General features: G+C 35.1%; 1 protein-coding gene across 7 annotated transcripts in view; it reads right to left on the minus strand.

Annotated features, from left to right (window-relative positions):
- Positions 1–23,152, minus strand: part of LOC137240730 (uncharacterized) — a 66,322-nt gene that overhangs the window by 15,594 nt on the left and 27,576 nt on the right. For 6 of the 7 annotated variants that reach the window (XM_067767359.1, XM_067767358.1, XM_067767357.1 and 3 more), the window contains 2 exons: positions 6,993–7,252; positions 6,609–6,939 (listed from right to left, as the gene is read on the minus strand). In XM_067767359.1, the coding sequence (XP_067623460.1) occupies positions 6,609–6,939; positions 6,993–7,252 (591 nt within the window). Of the gene's footprint in view, positions 1–6,457; positions 6,552–6,608; positions 6,940–6,992; positions 7,253–23,152 lie in introns of all 7 variants that reach the window. The other variant, XR_010949814.1, reaches the window with a different exon arrangement.

Consider the following 23,152-nt stretch of genomic DNA (forward strand, 5'->3'; position numbering starts at 1 on the left):
TAGACCTAATGCCCACTCCCTCTTAAAATGCTCAGTAACACCTTTCGTTTAATACCCATATCGTACAAACATTCTAGAGTCACCCTTGGTCCACCTTTATGGCGATATCTCTAAAAGGCGTCCACCTATAGAACTAAGGATTACTCCCTTTTAAAATACTCATTACCACCTTTAATTTGATACCCATATCGTACAAACACATTCTAGAGTCACCCTGGCCCACCCTAATGGCGATATCTCGAAAAGGCGTCCACCTATAGACCTAATGCCCACTCCCTCTTAAAATGCTCAGTAACACCTTTCGTTTGATACCCATATCGTACAAACATTCTAGAGTCACCCTTGGTCCACCTTTATGGCGATATCTCGAAAAGGCGTCCACCTATAGAACTAAGGATTACTCCCTATTAAAATAGTCATTACCACCTTTCATTTGATACCCATATCGTACAAACACATTCTAGAGTCACCCCTGGCCCACCCTAATGGCGATATCTCGAAAAGGCGTCCACCTATAGACCTAATGCCCACTCCCTCTTAAAATGCTCAGTAACACCTTTCGTTTGATACCCATATTGCACAAACACATTCTAGAGACACCCCTGGTCCACCTTTATGGCGATATCTCGAAACGGCGTCCACCTATAGAACTAAGGCCCACTCCCTTTTAAAAAAAAACTCATTAACACCTTTCATTTGATACCCATATCGTACAAACAAATTCTAGAGTCAGCTCTGGTCCACCTTTATGGCGATATCCTTAAATGGCGTCCACCTATAGAACTATGGCCCACTCCCTCTTAAAATACTCTTTAATACCTTCCATTTGATACACATGTCATACAAACACATTCCAGGGTTCATTTTCCTACATGGTGATTTTCCTTATTTTGTCTCCATAGCTCTCAATTGAGTATGTAATGTTCGGTTACACCCGAGCTTAGCCTTCCTTACTTGTTTATATTATTTACGACTTCATCCTCCTCGTCCGATTCATTAACTATATTTTCTATTTCTCTTTTAGATAAATACTTTTTAGAAAACATTTTGCAAAGAAAGAACGTCACACTCTTTCTTAACAGAAAAGGTAAATAAAGAGTATCAGCTGCTCACAGGGCTGAGTGCTGCCGATTGAAAAAATGCATAGCGTTAAGTCCTAACGTTGCATTTGCGCAACGTAAACTTTTAATTTAATATATTTGCTATATGTTGCAATATAAACTTTGCCAAAATTTATTTTCAGGTAATTTGCTAAGACAAAACACTGTTAACAAGGAGATTTTTTTTACTTTTAAATCGAAAGTATTTTTTAATAATTTAAGAAAAAAACACCAAAAAAATTGCGGGAATTCAAACGAATATAAATGTGTATAAATCTTTACTAGATTCAAATATAAGTATAACACATTTTAAATAAGTTCACTTTTATTAAATTTTAGTTGTTTTTTTCGTAAAATTTTCTTAAAATCTGTGTAATATATGCGAAGTCGCAAACGTTGCGCAAACGCAACGTGCCGGGCTTAATGGGTTAACACCTTTCATTTGATACCCATATCGTAGAAACAAATTCTAGAGTCATCCCTGGTCCACCTTTATGGTGATATCTCGAAAAGGCGTCCACCAATAGAACTAGGGCCCACTCCCTTTTAAAATACTCATTAACACCTTTCATTTGATACCCATATCATACAAACAAATTCTAGAGTCACCCCTGGTCCACCATTATTGCGAAATCTCGAAAAGGCGTCCACCCATAGATCTAAGGCCCACTCCCTTTTAAAATACTCATCAACACCTTTCGTTTGATACCCATATTGTACAAACGCATTCTAGAGTCACCCCTGGTCCACCTTTATGGCGATATCTCAAAAAGGGATCCACCTATAGAACTAAGGCCCACTCCCTTTTAAAATACTCATTAACACCTTTCATTTGATACCCATATCGTACAAACAAATTCTAGAGTCATGCCTGGTCCACGTTTATGGCGATATCTCGAAAAGGCGTCCCACCTATAGAACTAAGGCCCACTCCCTTTTAAAAAAAAACTCATTAACACCTTTCATTTGATACCCATATCGTACAAATAAATTCTAGAGTCAGCTCTGGTCCACCTTTATGGCGATATCCTTAAATGGCGTCCACCTATAGAACTATGTCCCACTCCCTCTTAAAATACTCTTTAATACCTTCCATTTGATACACATGTCATACAAACACATTCCAGGGTTCATTTTCCTACATGGTGATTTTCCCTTATTTTGTCTCCATAGCTCTCAACTGAGTATGTAATGTTCGGTTACACCCGAACTTAGCCTTCCTTACTTGTTTCTCCTTTTCTTAAATTTTCTCGGCGTCTTATCCTATCTGTGAAGTTTTACAGTTGTAGCTCAATGAGAATTTACATAAAAATCAATCCCAAAATTCCTTCCGTTTCGTACAATTTTTCTAAATATCTCATCCCGTGCACCCCCTAGCGATTATTTTTGTATCGTGTCATCGGCTGTCATCGACCTCTGAATTAAGTTTGAAATTTCAAGTCTCTAGCTCATCGAGAAGTTACTTAAAACCTGATTTGAAAATTTTCAAATTCTTATCTAATTTTTCGATTTGTGCGCCACTTAACGGATTTTTTTCCTTTTATTGCATTGTCACGGTGCACAGTGTTTCGTGTAGAACAAGCTAGCTGGACAAAAACAAAGATCTTATTCCAAGAAAAATGTAATGAGAAATGAAAGAAACTAACTGGATTTTTGCCTTTTTTTGATATTTTTGCTCATATATATTGAGAAATTGAAGTAAGAAGGCAGGAGTGGCCGTAAAATGCATTGATTAATTTGCAAAATTCTTGTTGAATATTAAGCTTCATATTTCTTTTAAGTGAACACTTTTATATAATTTTTTTGATGGATTCTAAGCTCGAAGGTAAGTAAAATTTTTTAATAGTAATTCTTTCGCAATTAGAGTATTTTCAATATATTTAACATTCCGTTATTAAGAAGAAAAGGTATTTTTTCTCTATATTTTTAACTTTGGGGACAAAAAGTTACATACATCCGCGGACATCCGGGCTAAATTTTACATATGTTATAGTCGCAAGTATTATCTAATAATCGAAAGAAAAACCCATTGCGAATTCTTTGCACATCTATTTTAATTTTTTTTTTGTAGATTTAGTTATCTCTACAGATATTTGAACCTTTAAAGCTGATCTACAAACGGCAAAACCAATTCCCAGGTACAGGGAACAACTGACTTCAACCTGCCACAACCTACCGCACCAGTCACCAAGGCATAAAAACAGGTACATACAAAGCAATCTTAATGCAGGTATAACCACACAGGAACGCTACACAAAACAACCCCATTTGGTAGCATCTACGCCAATACCTGAATGTAATATAAATACTGCACAACTGATAACAAATCAGAACGATCAACGACACTTCAGATGGCAGCACAACAATCATCAACTATTCACCCTGTCGGAAAATCAACAACACAAGCAGTTTAGTTATAACCGGACCAAGAACGGAGTTTTTTGACATTTGGGTTCAACATTTGAAGGAAACCAGATATAAAGAATTATTGAGTTTTGTTGTACTTAAGTACGATTTAAGCGAATCAGACGAGTATTCGATAAAAAGTTTAAGCTTACAAATATCGGTATATTCGTCGAAGCTGGATCAAAAGTGGAACACTTCTGGAAGACATAAGGAGCGATTTTTGAATAAAAACTCGGAGTGGCTTTCGGGTCCAGACTTCACATTTACAAAAACGGTGGATTCAAAGATGCCATCAGACCAACCAACCACTTCTTCAGGTAACCCCGGCCCCGGAAGACGAAAGAAGGACTTTGTTAGTTGCAGTGAAAAAACCAAGCGGCGATGAGTGGATGGCTTCTTGCAGTCTAGAAGTTCTGGTGGGTTACTTTATGCGGCAGAAGTATCAACGCGTATGTCCGGCAACAGAAATGTTGCTAACATTATAAACAAATCACAGGAAACCACTCAAATATCCGGCAAAAAGATGACATGTGAGCCAGATGCAAGATGCTTGAGCAATGTAGAAGCTTTAGCATACTACGTAGATAGCAAGTCGACGACTCATGGGTACAAAACGACTCGGAAGTGGAGCATCAAGGCAGGCCATAAGGTTTATCCATCATTTTATAGTCTAAGAAAAGCTAAGGCAGATTGCTATCCAAATGAAATTGATGTGGGTGAAACACGTGCGGAAATTAAAGTCCAGTCCGTATTAGATAAAACTGTTGTGCGTTTAGTTTTAGCAAATCAAGAAGTTTTTGTTAGTTTATTACCTACAAACTTGACGAATACTTTAATCAGCAAGTGGGGTTGCGATGGAAGCTCTGGCAATAGCACATATAAGCAAAAGTTTACATGCAGTTCTGACACTGATGAGTCTTTGTTTATATTTTCTTTCGTTCCTCTTCAATTACAGGATGAAAAAGGTAACGTTGTTTGGCAGAATCCTCGACCTTCTTCTACCATGTATTGTCGTCCAATTAAATTTATTTTTTTCTAAAGAAACAAAAGATTTTATTGTTTTTGAAACGAACAAAGTTTTAGAGGAGATAAATGCGTTGTTGCCAACAAAGTACATGCTCGAAGAATACGAAGTTTCCATAAATCACAATATGCTTCTAACAATGATTGACGGAAAAGTTTGCAATGCTTTGACTGAAACTTCTTCCGCACAAAAGTGTTATATTTGTGGTACCACTCCAAAAGATATGAATAATGAGTTACGGGACTTTACGCCTAACCGAGATAATCTTGGTTTTGGTTTGTCTACTTTCCATGCATGGATAAGATGTTCTGAATGCTTGCTTCAGATAAGTTATCGTCTCGAAGTAAAAAAATGGCAGCTTAGGAATGAGGCAGGTAAAGAGAGTGTAAAGCTACGTTCCAACGAAATCCAGAATAAATTTAAAAGTGTACTTGGATTGATAGTAGATAAACCAAAACCAGGTTTCGGCAATACCAATGACGGCAACACTGCTCGTAGGTTTTTCGAAAATTCTGAGGCTAGTGCTGATATTACGGGATTGGATGTAACGCTCATCAGAAGATTCGACACTCTCCTTCGCGCATTATCATCTGGGTACAATATAAATATCTAAAGATTTGAAAAATTTGCGGTCGAGACTAAAAAACTAAACATAGATCTCTATCCAGGTTTAATATGTCTGTTACAGTTCATAAAATCTTAGTGCATAGTACTGATATTATAAAATCAGCAATTTTACCTATTGGTCAACTTTCTGAGGAAGCACAGGAAGCCCGTAACAAAGATTTGAGACGATTCAGGGATGATAACACACAAAAGCAGTCGCGGGAAGCCACGAATAGAGATCTTATGAATATGTTGCTTATAACATCGGATCCTTTAGTTAACAGTTTTAGGGAGATACCTAAGAAAAAATTTAAAAGTCTGACTTCAGAAATCTTAAATTTACTGTCCCCCGATAATGTTGAGGAGTCAATAAATACACCAGTTGTTTCAAGCTTTCACAGTAGTGTTGCTGATGCTCATGACTATTCCACAAGTGACTCATCGAATGAAAGTGATGATAGCGAATAATAACATAATTATAAAAGATAACCTACCCTATAACTTTTTGTTGGATCAGTTTTTATTTAATTTAAATCTATTGTTGTTTCTACTTTGTGTGATACTTTACTTTTAAGTTTTTGTAATAAGTAATTTTCACATAATTAATTTAATTATTTAAATTGTTATTATTATTATTGTAATTCACTTTTACATTCCTGACTGGTACTGTAAAATAATTTTGTAAAAATTGTAGTGCCAGGATAAATACTCAAATAAATACAAAATATGTATGTACATATGTACAGTCACTCACATAAATAAGTAGACACCCCTTTTTGGACAATTCTTACTATTTTCGCTTCCGCAAATTTATTTTAACTAATTTCCCATGAGAAAATTTGTCACGATCTATAACAAAAATTAAATTATATTTAAAAAATTTTTGAAAAATTCGACGAATTTTCATATTTTAACTAATTTCCCATCAGAAAATTTGTCACGATCTATAAGAAAAACTAAATTATATTTAAAAAATGTTTGAAAAATTCGACGAATTTTCATAAAAAATTTTAATTTTTTTTCCGAATTTTTAGAATTTTTTAGAGTATTGAGATTTGTAGTCCATTCAATTTAAGTACAATAAAGTAATATTCTTAAGTCCTTTAAATTTTTTTGGATCTATGTCACTTATTCACATGAGTTACTGTATATGAAATAAGCAAATGTATGCATATGAAGTAAAATGTTGGAAAAAAAAAGAAGATATGGCTGAAAAAAATGACGTAGTTGTAATAAATGACTGCATATGAAACGGAAAATCTCATAAAATAATTTTGTCCAGCTAGCTTGTTCTACACGAAACACTGTGCGGTGGTCTAACCTGTGTGTAAAGTTTCACGTTTGTAGCTCAATGAGAAGTAACTTAAAAATCGATTGCAAGATTTGTATGAAAAGCGGACAAGCATTCAACCGACCTAATATAAAGGAAGTAAAAATGTGATGATATGTAATAATTTTTCATAAAAACTTACAAAATTTTCACCAGCGCACTCTATATTAGAGTTAGTATCTATGCAACAGTTTGGCATATCTCTATTTTCAACTAATGTCAAATGATTATAATCATATTCCACTTGAAGATGTGAAGAAAGGTTCCCCTGCACGGCAGCGGTAGACAGTGGGCATCGCTTATTTTTTCCTACTGTATTACAATTCTCAAAAATTTCGTTAACCAAATCGTCGGTTACTTCACGAGTGAGAATTTCACGCAATAAGTTGTGTTTGGAGGAGCTTATTACAAAATCGTCTATGTTTGTATGTACTTTGGGATGCTTCAATTTGAATTTTCTCATTGCAATGCAGCTATAAATTTTAATTTATAATTCAAAACACTTTCAATATTTACGAATACCCACCTGCGGTTTAGTCTGCTTAATAGCTCGCTTGCAGTTGGTAATATCCTTTCATAGAGCTTGCGGCTGCAAGTGATATGTTGTGCTTGGCTCCATTTAATTTTAGCTCTCATTTTTCTTAGTTTTTTTCTTAAATCAACTTGAACTTGTAGCTGCGTGTACATTTCAGCCGGTGGTAGGTTTGTGCGTTCATCGATAATTAATTTTGTGTTGTATTTCGTTTGTGGGAAGGACTTGCTTGTAGTAATGGAGCTGTTGTCTTGCTGAAATACAAAGTACACCAAATTTTTAAGTTTTTTTTGGGATATTTGAAATACCGGCGTTATAAAGTGAATTATTTTATGAGGGAATAAAAGCGAAACTTATAAACATATACGTAAAAGTGCGAGAAAAAAACAGCAGCAAAAGCTTATTCCTTAAAACATGGACTTATCGCTTTTTATACTCAGAGTGCTTTGCACACAGAGTATATTAACTTTGATTAGGTAACGGTTGGTTGTACAGGTATAAAGGAATCGAGATAGATATAGACTTCCATATGTCAAAATCATCAGTATCGAAAAAAAATTTGATTGAGCCATGTCCGTCCGTCCGTCTGTCCGTTAACACGATAACTTGAGTAAATATTGAGATATCTTCACCAAATTTGGTACACTAGGTTATCTGGACCCAGAATAGATTGGTATTGAAAATTAGCGAAATCGGATATATATTATATATATAACATTTTGGAAAATACAAAAAACCTGATTATTTAGTAAATAACACAAGTCTGCGACCAAAAAACTGCATAGGATTTTTTTACATTTTCTTACAGATTTTGACCTCCTAAAAACAGAAAAAATATTTAAATTATTATATCACATAAGTTTTTATGTATATTGCAGTATCTATGTTCATTGGTAATAAACCTACATGATTTTTATTTGATAATGGAGAAAAACAACCTGAGCTGTTGGGAAGGCGAATTCATATAAGGTGAGAGCAAGGTGAGAACTATGAGAACTACCAACAACAAGCGGAAGAACAAGCAATCAGCTGCTCACTTGATATCACCATGTAATGAATTCGCCTTGGCTGTTGGTGAGACTGGGAATGTTTTAACATGTTGAGACAAGTCAAATGATGTATATCGCTTGAAACAAAGAAAAGCTCTCAGCATAGTGTACAAGTACAAGTGTGTTGACTTATCTGTCAAGCATTCTGACAGGCACTCGCTGGATTCGGAATGACAGCGAATTCAAAATGGATACCATTACCGAATGCTCCGAATGATTGAAAAATTGAAAAAGTCGATACGATTGGTAGTCAAAAATGTTGTCGTTGAGACCAAAAATGCGACTCTAGACCTGAGATTTCCATCAGGTGAGCGAGGCTGTTTGTAGTTTTGACGTTTATCGCTTAGTGAACACACTTGGTATAGGTACACTATGGCTCTCAGTCGACATACTGATATTCAAGTGAACGGTGCTGTTGTCTGTTACATGCCAACGTAATATAAACGCACGCAAGTCATTTTCTGTCAAAAATGTCTCATGCACATACAACTTGTATGTAGGGATGCAAATTTTGAGGAGCAACATCGATACATCGATGTTTTCCGATGTTTTTTTCAGTAGAATTCAATTTAGGAATAACTACGTGGCTCTAGTGGGTGGGATGATATTTATAGTGGCCTAGTTTGTGACATTAGCTCACACACCCCGAAATCGAGGAATTTTTAAGAAAAGTCGACCAGAAATGTATTTTAAAGGCCCCTTTACAATGTGCAGAGGTTTTATTATATATGTATGCAGTTACCGGCCAAAGTTAAAATAGACACTTTGAGGAATTGGCACTTAATTTTTTAAAATAGCGCCACACCTAACTTTTGTTCGGCATATTGATTTCGGCAAGAAGCTGGTGGAAAATAGAAATTATTAAAAATGTGCAATTTTGTTTTAATTTAATATTAATAATTTCAAATGATAGCAGTGCAAGCAACTTCCTTTTAAAAGTAATCAAAAAGCAGCGCATTATTAAATAAAAACAATGTTGGTCAAAGTAGCTGAAAATAAAAACTATTACGCTGTTACCAAAGGTAATCAAAGGCGATGTAAAAATTAATTATTATCCACATAATAAAATTATTCCAAAAAGTCCGGGATACTACTTCACGATCTACATATTTACCTCACGCCTTTGCACTGGCCATACTGCATTTTCGATTAAGATATTCACTCATTTATTTAGTATAAAATATTCATTAGAAGTCACATCATAGTTTAAAACAATTATTATTAATAACTTACCATTTTTACATCAGTTTGCAGCAACTTAACAAAAAAAAAAAAAAAGAATGGAGTCAATAAATGCAACTTTAGAGATGTGGATGTTCGAAACAACCTCAAAGTTGACATCGATGTATCGGCAATTTTTCGATATTGAGTAATTTGAAACATCGATGTTAAACATCGGATTTTCATCCGATACTATCGATGTATTAAAAACATCGATGTATCGTTTGCATCCCTACTTGTATGAGAGCAACCCAAATTGAATTTGCTGCGTGAAAACCTAACTCGATTTCCAATTTTTGTTCTGTGTGACATTTAGATTTGACGTTTGCATGATTGCTTTACATTGTCGCAACGCATTCTTATTTGGGTTAGGGCAAAAAACGCGGGTTGTTTGCGTACGCTAAAAAAACGCAGTGCGGTTTTATTAGGTTGGCATGTTAATCGTGGCTACAAGGGGTTGTGATATTTTTCTCCAAACAGTTTTTGTTATATCTGTGGTGAATTCACTATTAAAAGTCAACAGAGAAATATAGGTGATTTTGTAAGGAAAGTTTATTTTGCCTACTTTAAATTGAAAGTTGGTGATCAAGATAAACCATGGGCCCCGCATAAGGTGGGGAGAAGATGCGAAGAAGATCTTCGTTTGTGGTTTAAGGGAAAGAAAAATGCATTTCGATTTGGAATTCCTATGATATGGCGTGAGCAGTAAAATCATACCACTGACTGCTACTTCTGATCAGTTGTCGTAAAGGGATTCAATTCAAAAAACAAAAGAAACATAAGTTATCCTAATCTTGACTCAGCTATACGTCCAGTGCCCCATAGCTCCGAGATATCTATCCCGGAGCCACCTTCCAGTTTGGATGTATACCCTAGTGAGTTGGAGACGAAGCTACATTACCTCCAAGTGAATCAAGCTCAGATTTATCTTTTGACGAAGATGGAAGGACTCAACTATTTTCTCAAGGTGAGCTCAATGATTTAGTAAGAGATTTAGGTCTTTCAGAAGATGCATCCGAACTGTTAGGTTCTAGATTAAAAAATAAAAATCTTTTATCACCTGCCACTTCTTTCTACTAGTACAACACCGAGAAAAAGAATTTACCCAGTTTTTCTCAAAAGAAGGAAATTTAGTTTTATGCAATAATGTGGAAGAACTCATACATGCTTTGATGTAAAGTATGACTCATCTGAATGGCGCCTATTCATTGACTCATCTAAGACTAGCCTTAAAGCAGTATTATTGCACAATGGAAATAAATTTGCCTCGATTCCGATTGGACATTCTGTGCATATGAAAGAAGATTATAACGATTTGGCCATTATTCTGGAAAAAATCAAGTATCAAGACCATCAATGTATAATTTGTGGGGACTTCAAAATACTGACAATGCTTTTGGGTCAGCAGGCAGGCTATACCAAATACTCATGCTTCTTATGCTTGTGGGATAGTAGAGCCAGAACACAGCACTGGAAAAAAAGTGATTAGCCATCGCCAGGAACTTTAAAACCTGGAGAGGAAAATGTTATAAACACTGCCTTGGTTTCACCAGAAAAGGTTTTGTTGCCCCCTCTCCATATCAAATTTGGGTTGATGAAAGAATTTGTAAAATCGCTGCAAAAGGATGGATACTGTTTCCAATATTTATATACAAAATTCCCGAAGCTGTCAGAAGCAAAGTTGAAAGAGGGAGTTTTCGCCGGCCCCGACATAAGAAAACTTTTAACGGACCCTTCATTTGTGTAAACTATGAATGAGAAGGAAAAAGAAGCTTGGGTATCGTTCTAGTGCGAAAGTTTTTGGGAAATACTAAGGATCCTCACTATAAAACCATGGTCCATTTTTTACACTCTCACATAGAATATTTTCCTGAAAACCTGGGAGCTTACAGTGAAGAGCAGGGGGAGCGATTTCACCAGGATGTCCGTGATATCGAGAGAAGGTACCAAGGGCGATGGGATGTCACTATGCTTGCTGACTACTGTTGGCTGCTTAAGCGAGAAAATGAAGATGGAATTCGGAAAAGGACTCGTCAAAGTATCAAGGAAATGAATAAGAGGTTTCATAAAGAACATGAATAACTACATGTATCAAAATAATGTTTCGTTTGCTTTAAAAAAAATATTTATTGTTTGAAAATTTTGAATAAAGGAGTGCTTTAGCCAATTTTTTGTGTTTGAATTTGCAAAAAATCTTTATGATTTTCATAAAAAATTTTAATTATTTTTTCCGAATTTTTAGAATTTTTTAGAGTATTGAGATTTGTAGTCCATTCGATTTAAGTACAATAAAGTAATATTCTTAAGTCCTTTAAATTTTTTTGGATCTATGTCACTTATTCACATGAATTACTGTATATGAAATAAGCAAATGTATGCATATGAAGTAAAATTTTGGAAAACAATAAAAAAAAGAACATATGGCTGAAAAAAATGACGTAGTTGTAATAAATGACTGCATATGAAACGGAAAATCTCATAAAATAATTTTGTCCAGCTAGCTTGTTCTACACGAAACACTGTGCGACAGTGGCTGCGTTGATGGGATACAACGTCCTTTCAGCGTGATTCGAGACAGGATTGGAAACACGTTCTTTCCAACCTTCCAATAAACATTGCTCATCACTTTGAGATACCAGTTAATAAATAAAATAAGGCCAAACAAAATTTGGGGGGGGGATTGGAAACACGTCCTTTTCAACCTCCCATTATATGTTGAGCTGTGCTGATAGGAATCTTCATGCATTCCGACAGCGTCATAAATGAAAATATATGTTCAAAATTTTGTTGCCTTATGCTGGGAGCACTGGAGGATTGAAAACGCGTAATTTCCAACCTACCTTAAAAGAGTGTCTCCCATACTCGTCCGTTTTTCATGCTAGTAAATATGCTGATCGGAATCACATGGCATTCAGACAGCATATTCAATAGAACTAAGTGATTTTAATAATGAATTGTATTTAGTAGTTTAAGTTTTAGGCCTAAACAGTCGAATCGAATTCTAACGTTGATTTCTAATGGGTTTCTAATGAGAATTTTGAAGTGATGCGCAATTAGTAAGTTCAATTATTTAAAATCAGCGAAATTTTCATTGTTTCATTATAAAAATACTTTTATTTGGTTATAAGCTTATGTATGAAGAATTAACATATTTCAAAGGCTTTTTCTTTATAATAAATTAAAACCGTACTTTAAAGCTTAAATATATTCGTTGACACATATAAAACAGTTAAATTTAGTCTTTTGAAATTCTATCGTATGTTTCACAGTTTTCAGTACTAGTTATTGTGTTGAAATTTTCGCTTTCACTTATCCTCAGGATTGAGCTCAGCGTTGGCTTGAGGTACGGATGAGGAAGGGGTTTCTTCATGCCATTCAAATAGCACTTCAACAACCTGCTTTGTTGTTGTTGTAGCGATAAGGGGTCTTCCCCAAGGCGTTGGAGAGTGTTATCGATGTAATGGTCCTTTGCCGGATACAGATCCGGTACCGGTACCACAGCACCATTAAGGTGCTAGCCCGACCATCTCGGGAACGATTTATGTGGCCACATTAAACCTTCAGGCCATCCCCTCCATCCCCCCACAGCTACCGTCATAGAATCTATGCCCCTACCAAATTTCAGAAGGATTGGTAAATTTTTGTTCGACTTGTGGCATTAAAAGTATTCTAGATAAACTAAATGAAAAATGGCGGAGCCACGCCCATTTTGAAATTTTCTTTTATTTTTGTATTTTTTTGCACCATATCATTACTGGAGTTGAATGTTGACATAATTTACTTATATACAGTAAAGATATTCAATTTTTTGTTAAAATTTGACTTTAAAAAAATTTTTTTTTAAAAAGTGGGCGTGTTCTTCATCCGATTTTGCTGATTTTTATTTAGCACATATATAGCAATAGTAGTAACGTTCCTGCCAAATTTCATCATGATATCTTCAACGACTGACAAATTACAGATTGCAAAACTTTTAAATTACCTTCTTTTAAAAGTGGGCAGTGCCAAGCCCATTGTCCAAAGTTTTGCTAATTTTCTATTTTGCGTCATAAGGTCAACCCTCCTACCAAGTTTCATCGCTTTATCCGTCTTTGGCAATGAATTATCGCATTTTTTCTGTTTTTCGAAATTTTCGATATCGAAAAAGTGGGCGTGGTTATAGTCCGATATCGTTCATTTTAAATAGCGATCTGAGATGAGTGCCCAGGAACCTACATACCAAATTGCATCGAGATACCTCAAAATTTACTCAAGTTATCGTGTTAACGGACAGACGGACGGACGGACGGACATGGCTCAATCAAATTTTTTTTCGATACTGATGATTTTGATATATGGAAGTCTATATCTATCTCGATTCCTTTATACCTGTACAACCAACCGTTATCCAATCAAAGTTAATATACTCTGTGAGCTCTGCTCAACTGAGTATAAAAATATTTCACAGCTTATAATAGCCGTGTTTTTTTACACGCGTATACGTTTACGTTTGCGCGTAAAAAAAAGCTTATCCTCTCTTAGATAATGCTTAGGAGACCCATATAGCGGCAGTGGTTAAATAACTAGCGACAAAACAGGGTGTACCTAAAATCGGAGACACAAACCTCTGGTGGCATTAATATATAACCAAAAACTCTTTAAATATAAGATGGTGCATTGTAGAGTTCTAAAACTTTGTGGAAATTGTAGGACGGCTGTAAGAGGAATTCACCATATCTTTTGCTATGCTGTCCGTCTCAACATAGCTGACTTCTTAAGGCTGTATAACCAAAGATGATAGATATATCTATCCTCTTTGGTTGAAGGCCCAACTCAATGCACGTCCTTGCGCGTGTTTAAATTTTAAATAATCAATTAGTTAATCCCAAGTACATGGTTTGCCTTAAATTGAAAGATTGCGCTCCACCTTTATAATTTTAAATCCCAAAATTCTTTTACAAAAGCTATTGTTAAAGTTTTTAGTCAAAATTCAACAAGACTATGTCTGTATTAAAGGAAAAATTGCCTTCTATTTTTTGGTCCATTTATATAAAGGTAGTCCTTAAAATTTTTTATATTTTAATTTTATCTACAAAAAGGCAATTGCAACTTTGATTAGTAATTTAATTAATTCCTAAGTGAAAATTCTTATCCTTATTTATTTGTTAAAAATAGCAACTCGTTTGTCAGCTACTTAATTTGCACTGCTGAAAATCGTGAAGAAATTCGCATACGCCTGAAAGTCTAAAAGGATCGCGGAGAAAGTCGCGTACGCCTAAAAGTATGCAAGGACGTGCATTGAGTTGGGCCTTCAACGAGGTGGAATTCTACAACGCCTGCAAGACTCAGGAGGCTAGCTATGGGGGTATGGCTTAATCTTCTAAATAGCTCAACTTGTGCATTACGTAGCTCAAATTTTTTAATCAAACATTGCATTGTCACCGAGTTTAAACTATATTTCAGGTTCCAAGTCCTAGATATCCAGGAAGTTAGTTAAAAATTGATTGCAAGATTCCCAATTTAAAACTAATTTTCTCAATATCTCGATCCAAGCGCCACCTAGTTGAATTTTTTTGATAAAATATTGCATTGTAACCGGGTTCTGACTTACGGCCCAAGTTTCATGTCTCTATCTCAGCGGGAGGTTACTCGAAAATCGATCGCAAGATTCCCCCCATTTTTAAAGGATTTGCAGTTATCTTGATTAGCGCGCCACCTAGCGGAACTTTGTTTTCTATAAGTTGTATTGTCACCAGGCCTCTAACTAAGTGCCAAGTTTCAAGTCTCTAGGTAACCGGGAAGTTAGTTAAAAATGGATTGAGAGATTCCCAAACTAAAATTTGTTTTCTTACTATCTCGATCCGCGTTCCATCTAGATTTTTCTTTTGATCAAATGTTTCATTGTCACCGGGTTCCGTCCCACGGCCCAAGTTTCAAGTCTCTATCTCACCGGCAAGTTACTCAAAAATTGATCGCAAGATTCCCCTCGTTTTTCAGGGATTTGTATTTATCTCAATTAGCACGCCACCTAGCGGAACTTTATTTTCTATAGATTGTATTGTCACCGGGTCTCGAACTATGTGCTAAGTTTCAAGTCTCTAGGTAACCGGGCGGGAAGTTAGTTAAAAATTGATTGAAAAATTCCCAAATTAAAATTAATTTTCCTAATATCTCGATCCATGCGCCACCTAGCAAATTTTTCTTTGATCAAATATTGCATTGTCACCGGGTTCTGACTCACGGCCCAAGTTTCACGTCTCTAGCTCACCGCGAAGTTACTTAAAAATCGATCGCAAGATTCCCTGCATTTTTTCAGAGATTTTTAGGGATTTTCGTTTATCTCGATTCGTCTGCCACTTGCCGTCATTTTGTTTTCCATCGACTCGCAAACTATGTGCTAAGTTTCAAGTCTCTGGATCACCGAGAAGTTAGTTAAAAGTCGATCGCAAAATTTCCATTTTAAAATAAATTTTCTGTATATCTCGATCCGTGCGCCACCTAGCGGATTTTTTCACTTACATTGTAGTGTCTCTCAGATCTGAACTAGGTTCTAAGTATCAAGTGTCTAGCTCAACGGGAAGTTACCGAAAAAGACTTTTCCGTGGGTCAAAAATTCGTATGGAAATGAGGTGAAAAACATGAAAGGGACTTAATATAAAGGTATAAATATAAATAAATTATATAATATAAAAAAAGTAATAATTTATTTTTGGTAATTTTTATTTGTTTATGTTGTTGTTGTTGTTGTTGTAGCAGTGCTTCGACCCACCTAATAGGTGCGACAGATCACAAATTGTCATCAATGTCCTCTAACAGGAGTCCAAGGAAACTTGCTGTTTCGACAGGGGTGGACCATAATGAAAGGGGTGTTAGAGGCTTTGGTTCCACATTACAATTAAAGAGATGGTTGATGTCATGTGGGGACACATTGCAAGCGGGGCATACATTTTGTATGTCGTGGTTGATTCTGGATAGGTAAGAAAAAAATGGCCATGACTTTTGAAATCAGCGCACTTTAAAACATATAATTCAGTAATTCATGCAGCTGACAAAAATTTTTTTTTCGCAGACGCAGGATGTTGAAATTTAACGTGTGGACTCTTGATAAAAATTTGAAAAAAAAAAAATTTTAATGGGCGTGGCACCGCCCACTTGTGATAAAATCTATTTTACAAATATTATTAATCATAAATCAAAAATCGTTAAACTTATCTTAACAAAATTCGGCACAGACGTTGCCTTTACTATAAGGAATGCTTTGAAGAAAAATTAACGAAATCGCCCACTTTTATATAAAAGATTTTAAAAGGGTCCTGGACGAATAAGACAGGCTATATATTTGCAAAAAAGACCTTTATATCAATGGTATTTCATTTCCCAAGTGTATTTATAACAATAAATAGGAAAACTTCAAATATAAAAAATGGGCGTGGCACCGCCCCTTTTATGACTATGCAATTTTCTATGTTTCGGGAGCCATAACTCGAAGAAAAATTAACATATCGTATCTTTATAGCAGAAAATATTTCTAGTAAAAATGGACGGGATCGGTTAAAGACCACGGCAACTTAGATATAAAACAAGTTTAAAAGGGTCGTAGACATAGAATAATAAGCTATAACTTAGCAAGAAATAGTTTTGAATCACTGATATTTCACTTATCAAGTTTTGTTGTAAGAGCAAATGGGGAGACATTTTTTTTAAACGGGCGGTGCCACGTGTTATGTAGAAAAGTAATTTATCTGAAATGAAATGTACAAATGAAGCTCACGCTGAGTATATAATGTTCGGTTACACCCGAACTTAGACTCCTTTACTTGTTTCGATAAGAAACAGACATGCCGAATCATTTAATTCGGAACAATTTCAGAACCACTTCGGGGTTGCTTTAGGTATCATCTAAATATCAAATTTCTTTACTTTATTAGTTTTTGGTAATGATATATTTAGATATCGGTATAACTTCTAAACTATTTTGAGACTGCTTCTGGACTATTTTGGGGCCAGTTGAAGCATCCTTTCGGGTGCATTTCGTGATATTATCATTTCGGAATAACTTCAGGATAATTTCAAGACTATTTCGAAACCATTTCGAGACAGTTACAGGATTACTTCAGAATCATTTCGGGACCAACTGGGAGCAATTTTAAGATAGTTTTTGCATTATTTTATGAATTTTTTAGAAATAGTTTCGAAATGATTCCAAAAATAGTCCGCAAGTGTTCCGGGTACCCTTCAACTACCCCAAAATTGTTCCGAAACAGTCTCGAAATGGTTTTGAAGCTATTTGCAAATGATACCAGAAATATTTTCGAAGTGGTCCTGAAATTGTTCCGAATTAAATGATCCGGTATGTCTACTTCTTATGGAAAAAATTGATAAGTCCATATTTTAAAGGATAAGTTCAGCGTTTACCGCCCTTTTATATTTTTACCGCACTTTTAAGTATATGTTTATAAGTTTCGCTTTTATTCACTCTTAAAATAAATGCCCTTTTTATCGCCGTCGCACAGTGGCGCATCTGCCGTTAAAGCATGGCAAAAATAAAAAAAATCATGAAGCGTTCGCTAAATCTAATACATGTTTCTAATAGAGAATTTTCCTTTTTTTCACAGAAAATTATAGTTTACCAGGTAGAGCCGCTCAAAGTTGACCAATTTACAACATTGCGAAAAATTTGAAATTTTTCTTCTTTTTCGTTGTATTTAAAATGGTTTTGTGAGTAAACAGGGCGGCCGGTTGTCGTTTTCTTGTATAGCTATTAAAGATAATTTAATTTAGGATTGAAACAAAAAAAAAAATGGTTTTTTTTTTTGGTAAAAGTTGGCGGATATACCTGTTTTTCGAAATGCCTATTTTTAGGCCCTTTTTAAAACTTTGATGGAAAAAATAAAAAATGTTAAAATATGTGCTCCGTCAAATTAACAGTAGTTATTTGTGAAATATTCAGTTACCTAAATTCATAAGGTCTACCTGCGTCCAGCTGCAACTTCACTTTTTACATCAAATAAAGTGTAATTTGAAGCTTCTAGCTGTTAAAATGGGGAAGAAATTGCGCAAAGTTTCTTATCTGAACAATCGGTTGTATGAGATATATTCTATGTATACCACCGATCTCAATGGTTTTTTCAGACATCAATATGTGCTATACACGTAAGCATTTGGTGAAACTGTTAAAATGGGGCCGAAATCGCAAAAAAAAAATATATATATATACTATATATGTATATATACTATATATATATACTATATATACCATCATATATATATTATATATATCACCGATCTCTATGATTTTTTGACACAACAATATATACTATATACGTAAGCAATCGGTGAAATTTGAAGCTTATAGCTGTTAGAATGGGGTAGAAATTGCGAAAAGTTTCTTATCTGAACAATCGGTTGTATGAGATATATACTATATATACAACCGATCTCTATGATTTTTTCAGACAACAATATATGCCATATACGTAAGCAATCGGTGAAATTTGAAGCCTCTAGCTCTTAAAATAGGGCAGTAATTACGAAAAGTTTCTTATCTGAAGAATCGGTTGTGGGGGATATATACTATATATACGACCGATCTCATCAATTTTTTCAGGCAACAATATGTGCAATATACGAAAGTATATGGTGAAGTTTGAAGCTTCAATCTGTTAAATTGAGTAAGATATTACAAAAATCCTCTTTTTCTGAAAAATCGGTTGTATGGAGGATATATGCTATAGTGGTCCGATCCGGCCCGTTCCGACAAATGTCTAATCAGACACCCAAATACACCCGCTCACCAAATTTTATCAAGATATCTCAAAAATTGAGGGACTAGTTTGCAAACAAACAGACAGACGGACAGACTCAGACGGACATGGCTAAATCAACTAAGCTCTTCAACCTGATTATTTCGGTATACTTAATGGTGGGTCTATCTATTTTCCTTTAAGGACTTACAATCAGAATTCGTTTTAGAGGTATGGTTCCTTCGGCAAAGTTTCTTATTTTGATCCCTAGAATACGATTTTCACAGAGCAATGAGCGATTTTTAAATCGACCCGCCCTAAGGTATATAAAGCTATCCATCATACAATGCACATTATTATTCGTCTTTTGGAGATTAAGGAACTAAGTATTCTGTTTACTTAAATAAACTGAATAGTATTTTTAAATATATTTCACAGTTTAATATTTAGTCAGATACACTCGAAGCCAATTCTAATAAAAAAATAAATAAATGTAAGGCGCGATAACCTCCGAAGAGATCTAAGGCCGAGCTTCTCTTCCAATTTGCGTCGTGCTCCTATGGATTTTCCCTACAAATTGGCCGGACGGGGCCTACATGTTTTATGCCGACTCCGAACGGCATCTGCAAGGCAGATGAGTTTTCACTGAGAGCTTTTAATGGCAGAAATACACCCGGAGCGCTTGCCAAACACTGCCGAGGGGCGACCCCGCTTAGACAAATTTTCTTCTAATTGAAAAACCTTATTTCTAAAATTTTGATGTTGCTTTGCCCGGGGTGCGAACCCAGGGCATACGGTGTGATAGGCGGAGCACGCTACCGGTGGCCAATTCCAATATGTATCTAGAAAACTCGAAACTATTTGCGGTGTTTAAATCTACAAAGTCAAGACGGGACTTCGTTGAGGCTATTATGAGAGAATTAGCGAGTGAAACAAGCATTAAAGAAAAGGAAGGCATGGAAGAAAAATTTGGTTTACAATACATTATGATAGAAAGAAAATGGAAGGACGTCTATTGTAACAATTCAAAATTTCTAAGAAAGCATGAAAAGTGGCTAGCTGACAAAACTTTTTTGGACGAAGAAACGCCTAGCACGTCAACCAATCCAACTAGAGGGAGACCAACAAAACCCATAGAAGAGTGTTCTACCTACGCAAGGAAAAGGAAGCTGTCTGATACCACAAAAGCTATGGCCACGACTCATCTTTCAGAAGCCTGGCTATTAAATATAAAAAAGACGAAGAAAACGTGAAGTCTCATATAACAGGAGCAGTTGCGGTAGCAAGTCCAGTGCGACTGATGAGGATCAAAAACAGCATTCCCACACCACCAAATGCGCTACCTAGGAAATACACTCCCGAAGAAGCTTTGGCGCTGTTTATAGATCTCGGTTTAACGAAGAAAAAATATATTATATTGCGTAAGTCATTATTGCGCCGTAATGCCGATATTTTACCTGGATACAAAAAAATTACTCAAGCCAAGAAAGAAGCAGTTCCTCTAAGTCCCAAAATAACTGAAGTATCAGCTGAAATTGAGCTACAAAACCTAATGTATCATACGTCTACATGACTCCTTCAAAGTTTTACTGAAGAAAAGTTGAAATCACTGCCAAAGGAGCTAGCCTTGATAACTAAGTGGGGCTGTGATGGATCATCAGGACAAAGCGCAAATAAACAAAGAATAAATGTAGACGATGACCCAATTACAGATAGTAATATGTTTCTGGCTTCTATTGTTCCATTACGACTAAAAGATGAAGCTTCAGAATATTGGAAAAATCCACGTCCGTCATCAACTATATTGTGCCGCCCGATATTATTTAAATACGAGAAGGAGTCTTCGGAACTCATAAAAGCTACAGTGAGTGATATAAAAAATCAAATTGCCAAATTAGAACCAACAATAATTGAAATTGAAGAGGGGAATGTTATTACAATAAAGCATGATTTTCTTCTAACAATGGTCGATGGAAAATTTTTGAACTTAATAACAAATACGACATCTACAATGAAACGTCCAATTTCTAAGAAGAGCCAAAAGGACTTTGAAAATCTTGATGATTCAATCACTGACGAACTAAATTATGAGTATGGAATATCTCATTTGCAAGCTAGGATAAGACGTATGGAATTTGTTTTGAAGCTGGCTTATACACTGCCACAACAAGGAGATGTTTTCGACGACAATACAACATGTAAGGAGAAACAAAACAGGACAAAAAAAATAATTAAGGATGCATTCTATAAAGCCTTAGAGTTGACTGTCCAAAGTATGGATACGGAAATACAAATGATGGTAACTCCTCAAGAAGATTTTTTGAAAACGATGAAGTGACTGCTCGCATAACAGGAGTTGATAGAGATATTGTGAAAAGATTGGGAGTAATTTTAAATATTTTAAATGAACCAGTTAATGGACCCGAATTTGGAGAATATGCATCTAAAACTACAGAGATGCTGCGTCAAAAGTATCCTGAGAAGAAACTTACACCAACGGTACATAAAATTTTAGCACATGGAAAAGATTTAAAAGAGTACCAGTGCTTACCATTAGGAGAATTGTCTGAAGAAGCTCAAGAATCTAAGAACAAGGACTACAAAAGATATAGATGTATGAACACCTGCAAAGTATCACGAGTTAGACAAAACGAATACCTTTTCAACATGTTAACTATCTCTTCTGATCCTGTCATATCATCTATGAGGTATGTAAGAACACAAAAAGATCCTACAGATGCGTATAGCTCAGAAATGGTTGCTTTGTTAGATATATGTGCCAGTGACGATGACTATGTTAAGATAAAATAAGTTTCTCATTTCTTATCACAACAATGAAAAACAGATTTACTAATCAATTTTGTTACTTTATTGAAAAATAAGATATCTATGTACAAGTTAATTTTTTATTTCAAATAAAAGAATTCATTAATTTAGTAATTTATAAATATATACTTTTCGTTATTGCATTTCTCTAAAGTTTATTAAATTTATTTTAAAGCTTAGGCATTTCGCCTTCAAACGAGTATTAAATTTTTATAGAAATCAATACGTCTATCGAGTTTGGTACAAATTGGTAAAGCGGTTACTAAGATCAAACTTTTTAGCATAAATGGGCAGTGCCACTCCCCTTTTCCAAAATTCTTTGGCTGTTTAATCTTGAGCTCAAATAAAATTTCATTGAACCACTTTCAATAACTTTTAGTTATTAATAAAACACATATTTGGCTTGTAAATTAAAAGAAAAAAAACATGTAAAATTTTACGATGAATTTTGAAGCACCTTGTTATTGTGGCACCAAAAACGGACATTTGAGTTTTATAAGAGTATTGCCATTTAAAAGAAACAATACGTCCATCGATTTTGGTAGTTATTGATTACGTGACTACTTAGATACAACTTTTTATCATAAGTGGGAAGTGCCACGCTATCTTATCAAAATCATTAGTTTATCTTATTTAATGCTTAAATATGTCATTATAAAACAAATCTTATTTTATTATTTTTTTTATTTTTTACTAAAAACATTTTGTAATTGATATTAGAGAAAAATTGTAAGTTTACAAACGGCGATGGTTACTAGGACATTTTTTTTTTGCATTTTTCTAAAAATTTTCGAGTTTGACGAATTTTTTTGAAGCACCCTGTATCTGTGACATTCTGAGCTTTCACACAATAAAACTTCAAATAATTAGATATCATTTGATTTTAAATTTTTAAAATATATTCATTGGTTCAAAAGTTATGATTTTTGCAAAGAAAAAACTCAAAAGGCGCCACTGTGCGTCGTTACATATATCTGTGGCAATTCGAAAAGACAACCTAATTCGAGTTAATATAATGGCGATACATATAGACCTTTATCTGAAAAGCAGCCATTTGGCGCTAGGACTATGAGTAAGTAACACAGGGAGATCTGTAACGGATTTCTGTTATGAAGCCAGAATATCACTTTTACCCTAACTCGAATTAGGTTGCTTTTTCAAATTGCCACAGATATGTGACCTATAGGTCTTTCTCATCTTATGACTGTATCTAATGACAGCCAACCTCAAGTCAGAGATTATATTCGACTTTAAAGAGCGTGACGATGTACTGGCTGCTTCCCAAGGCAGCCGGTTCTATGTACCGGAGCGCCTCGGGATTTTTCGCGACCAAGGG

This window comes from Eurosta solidaginis, chromosome 2 (genome assembly GCF_040869045.1).
Source record: "Eurosta solidaginis isolate ZX-2024a chromosome 2, ASM4086904v1, whole genome shotgun sequence".
NCBI lineage: Eukaryota > Metazoa > Arthropoda > Insecta > Diptera > Tephritidae > Eurosta > Eurosta solidaginis.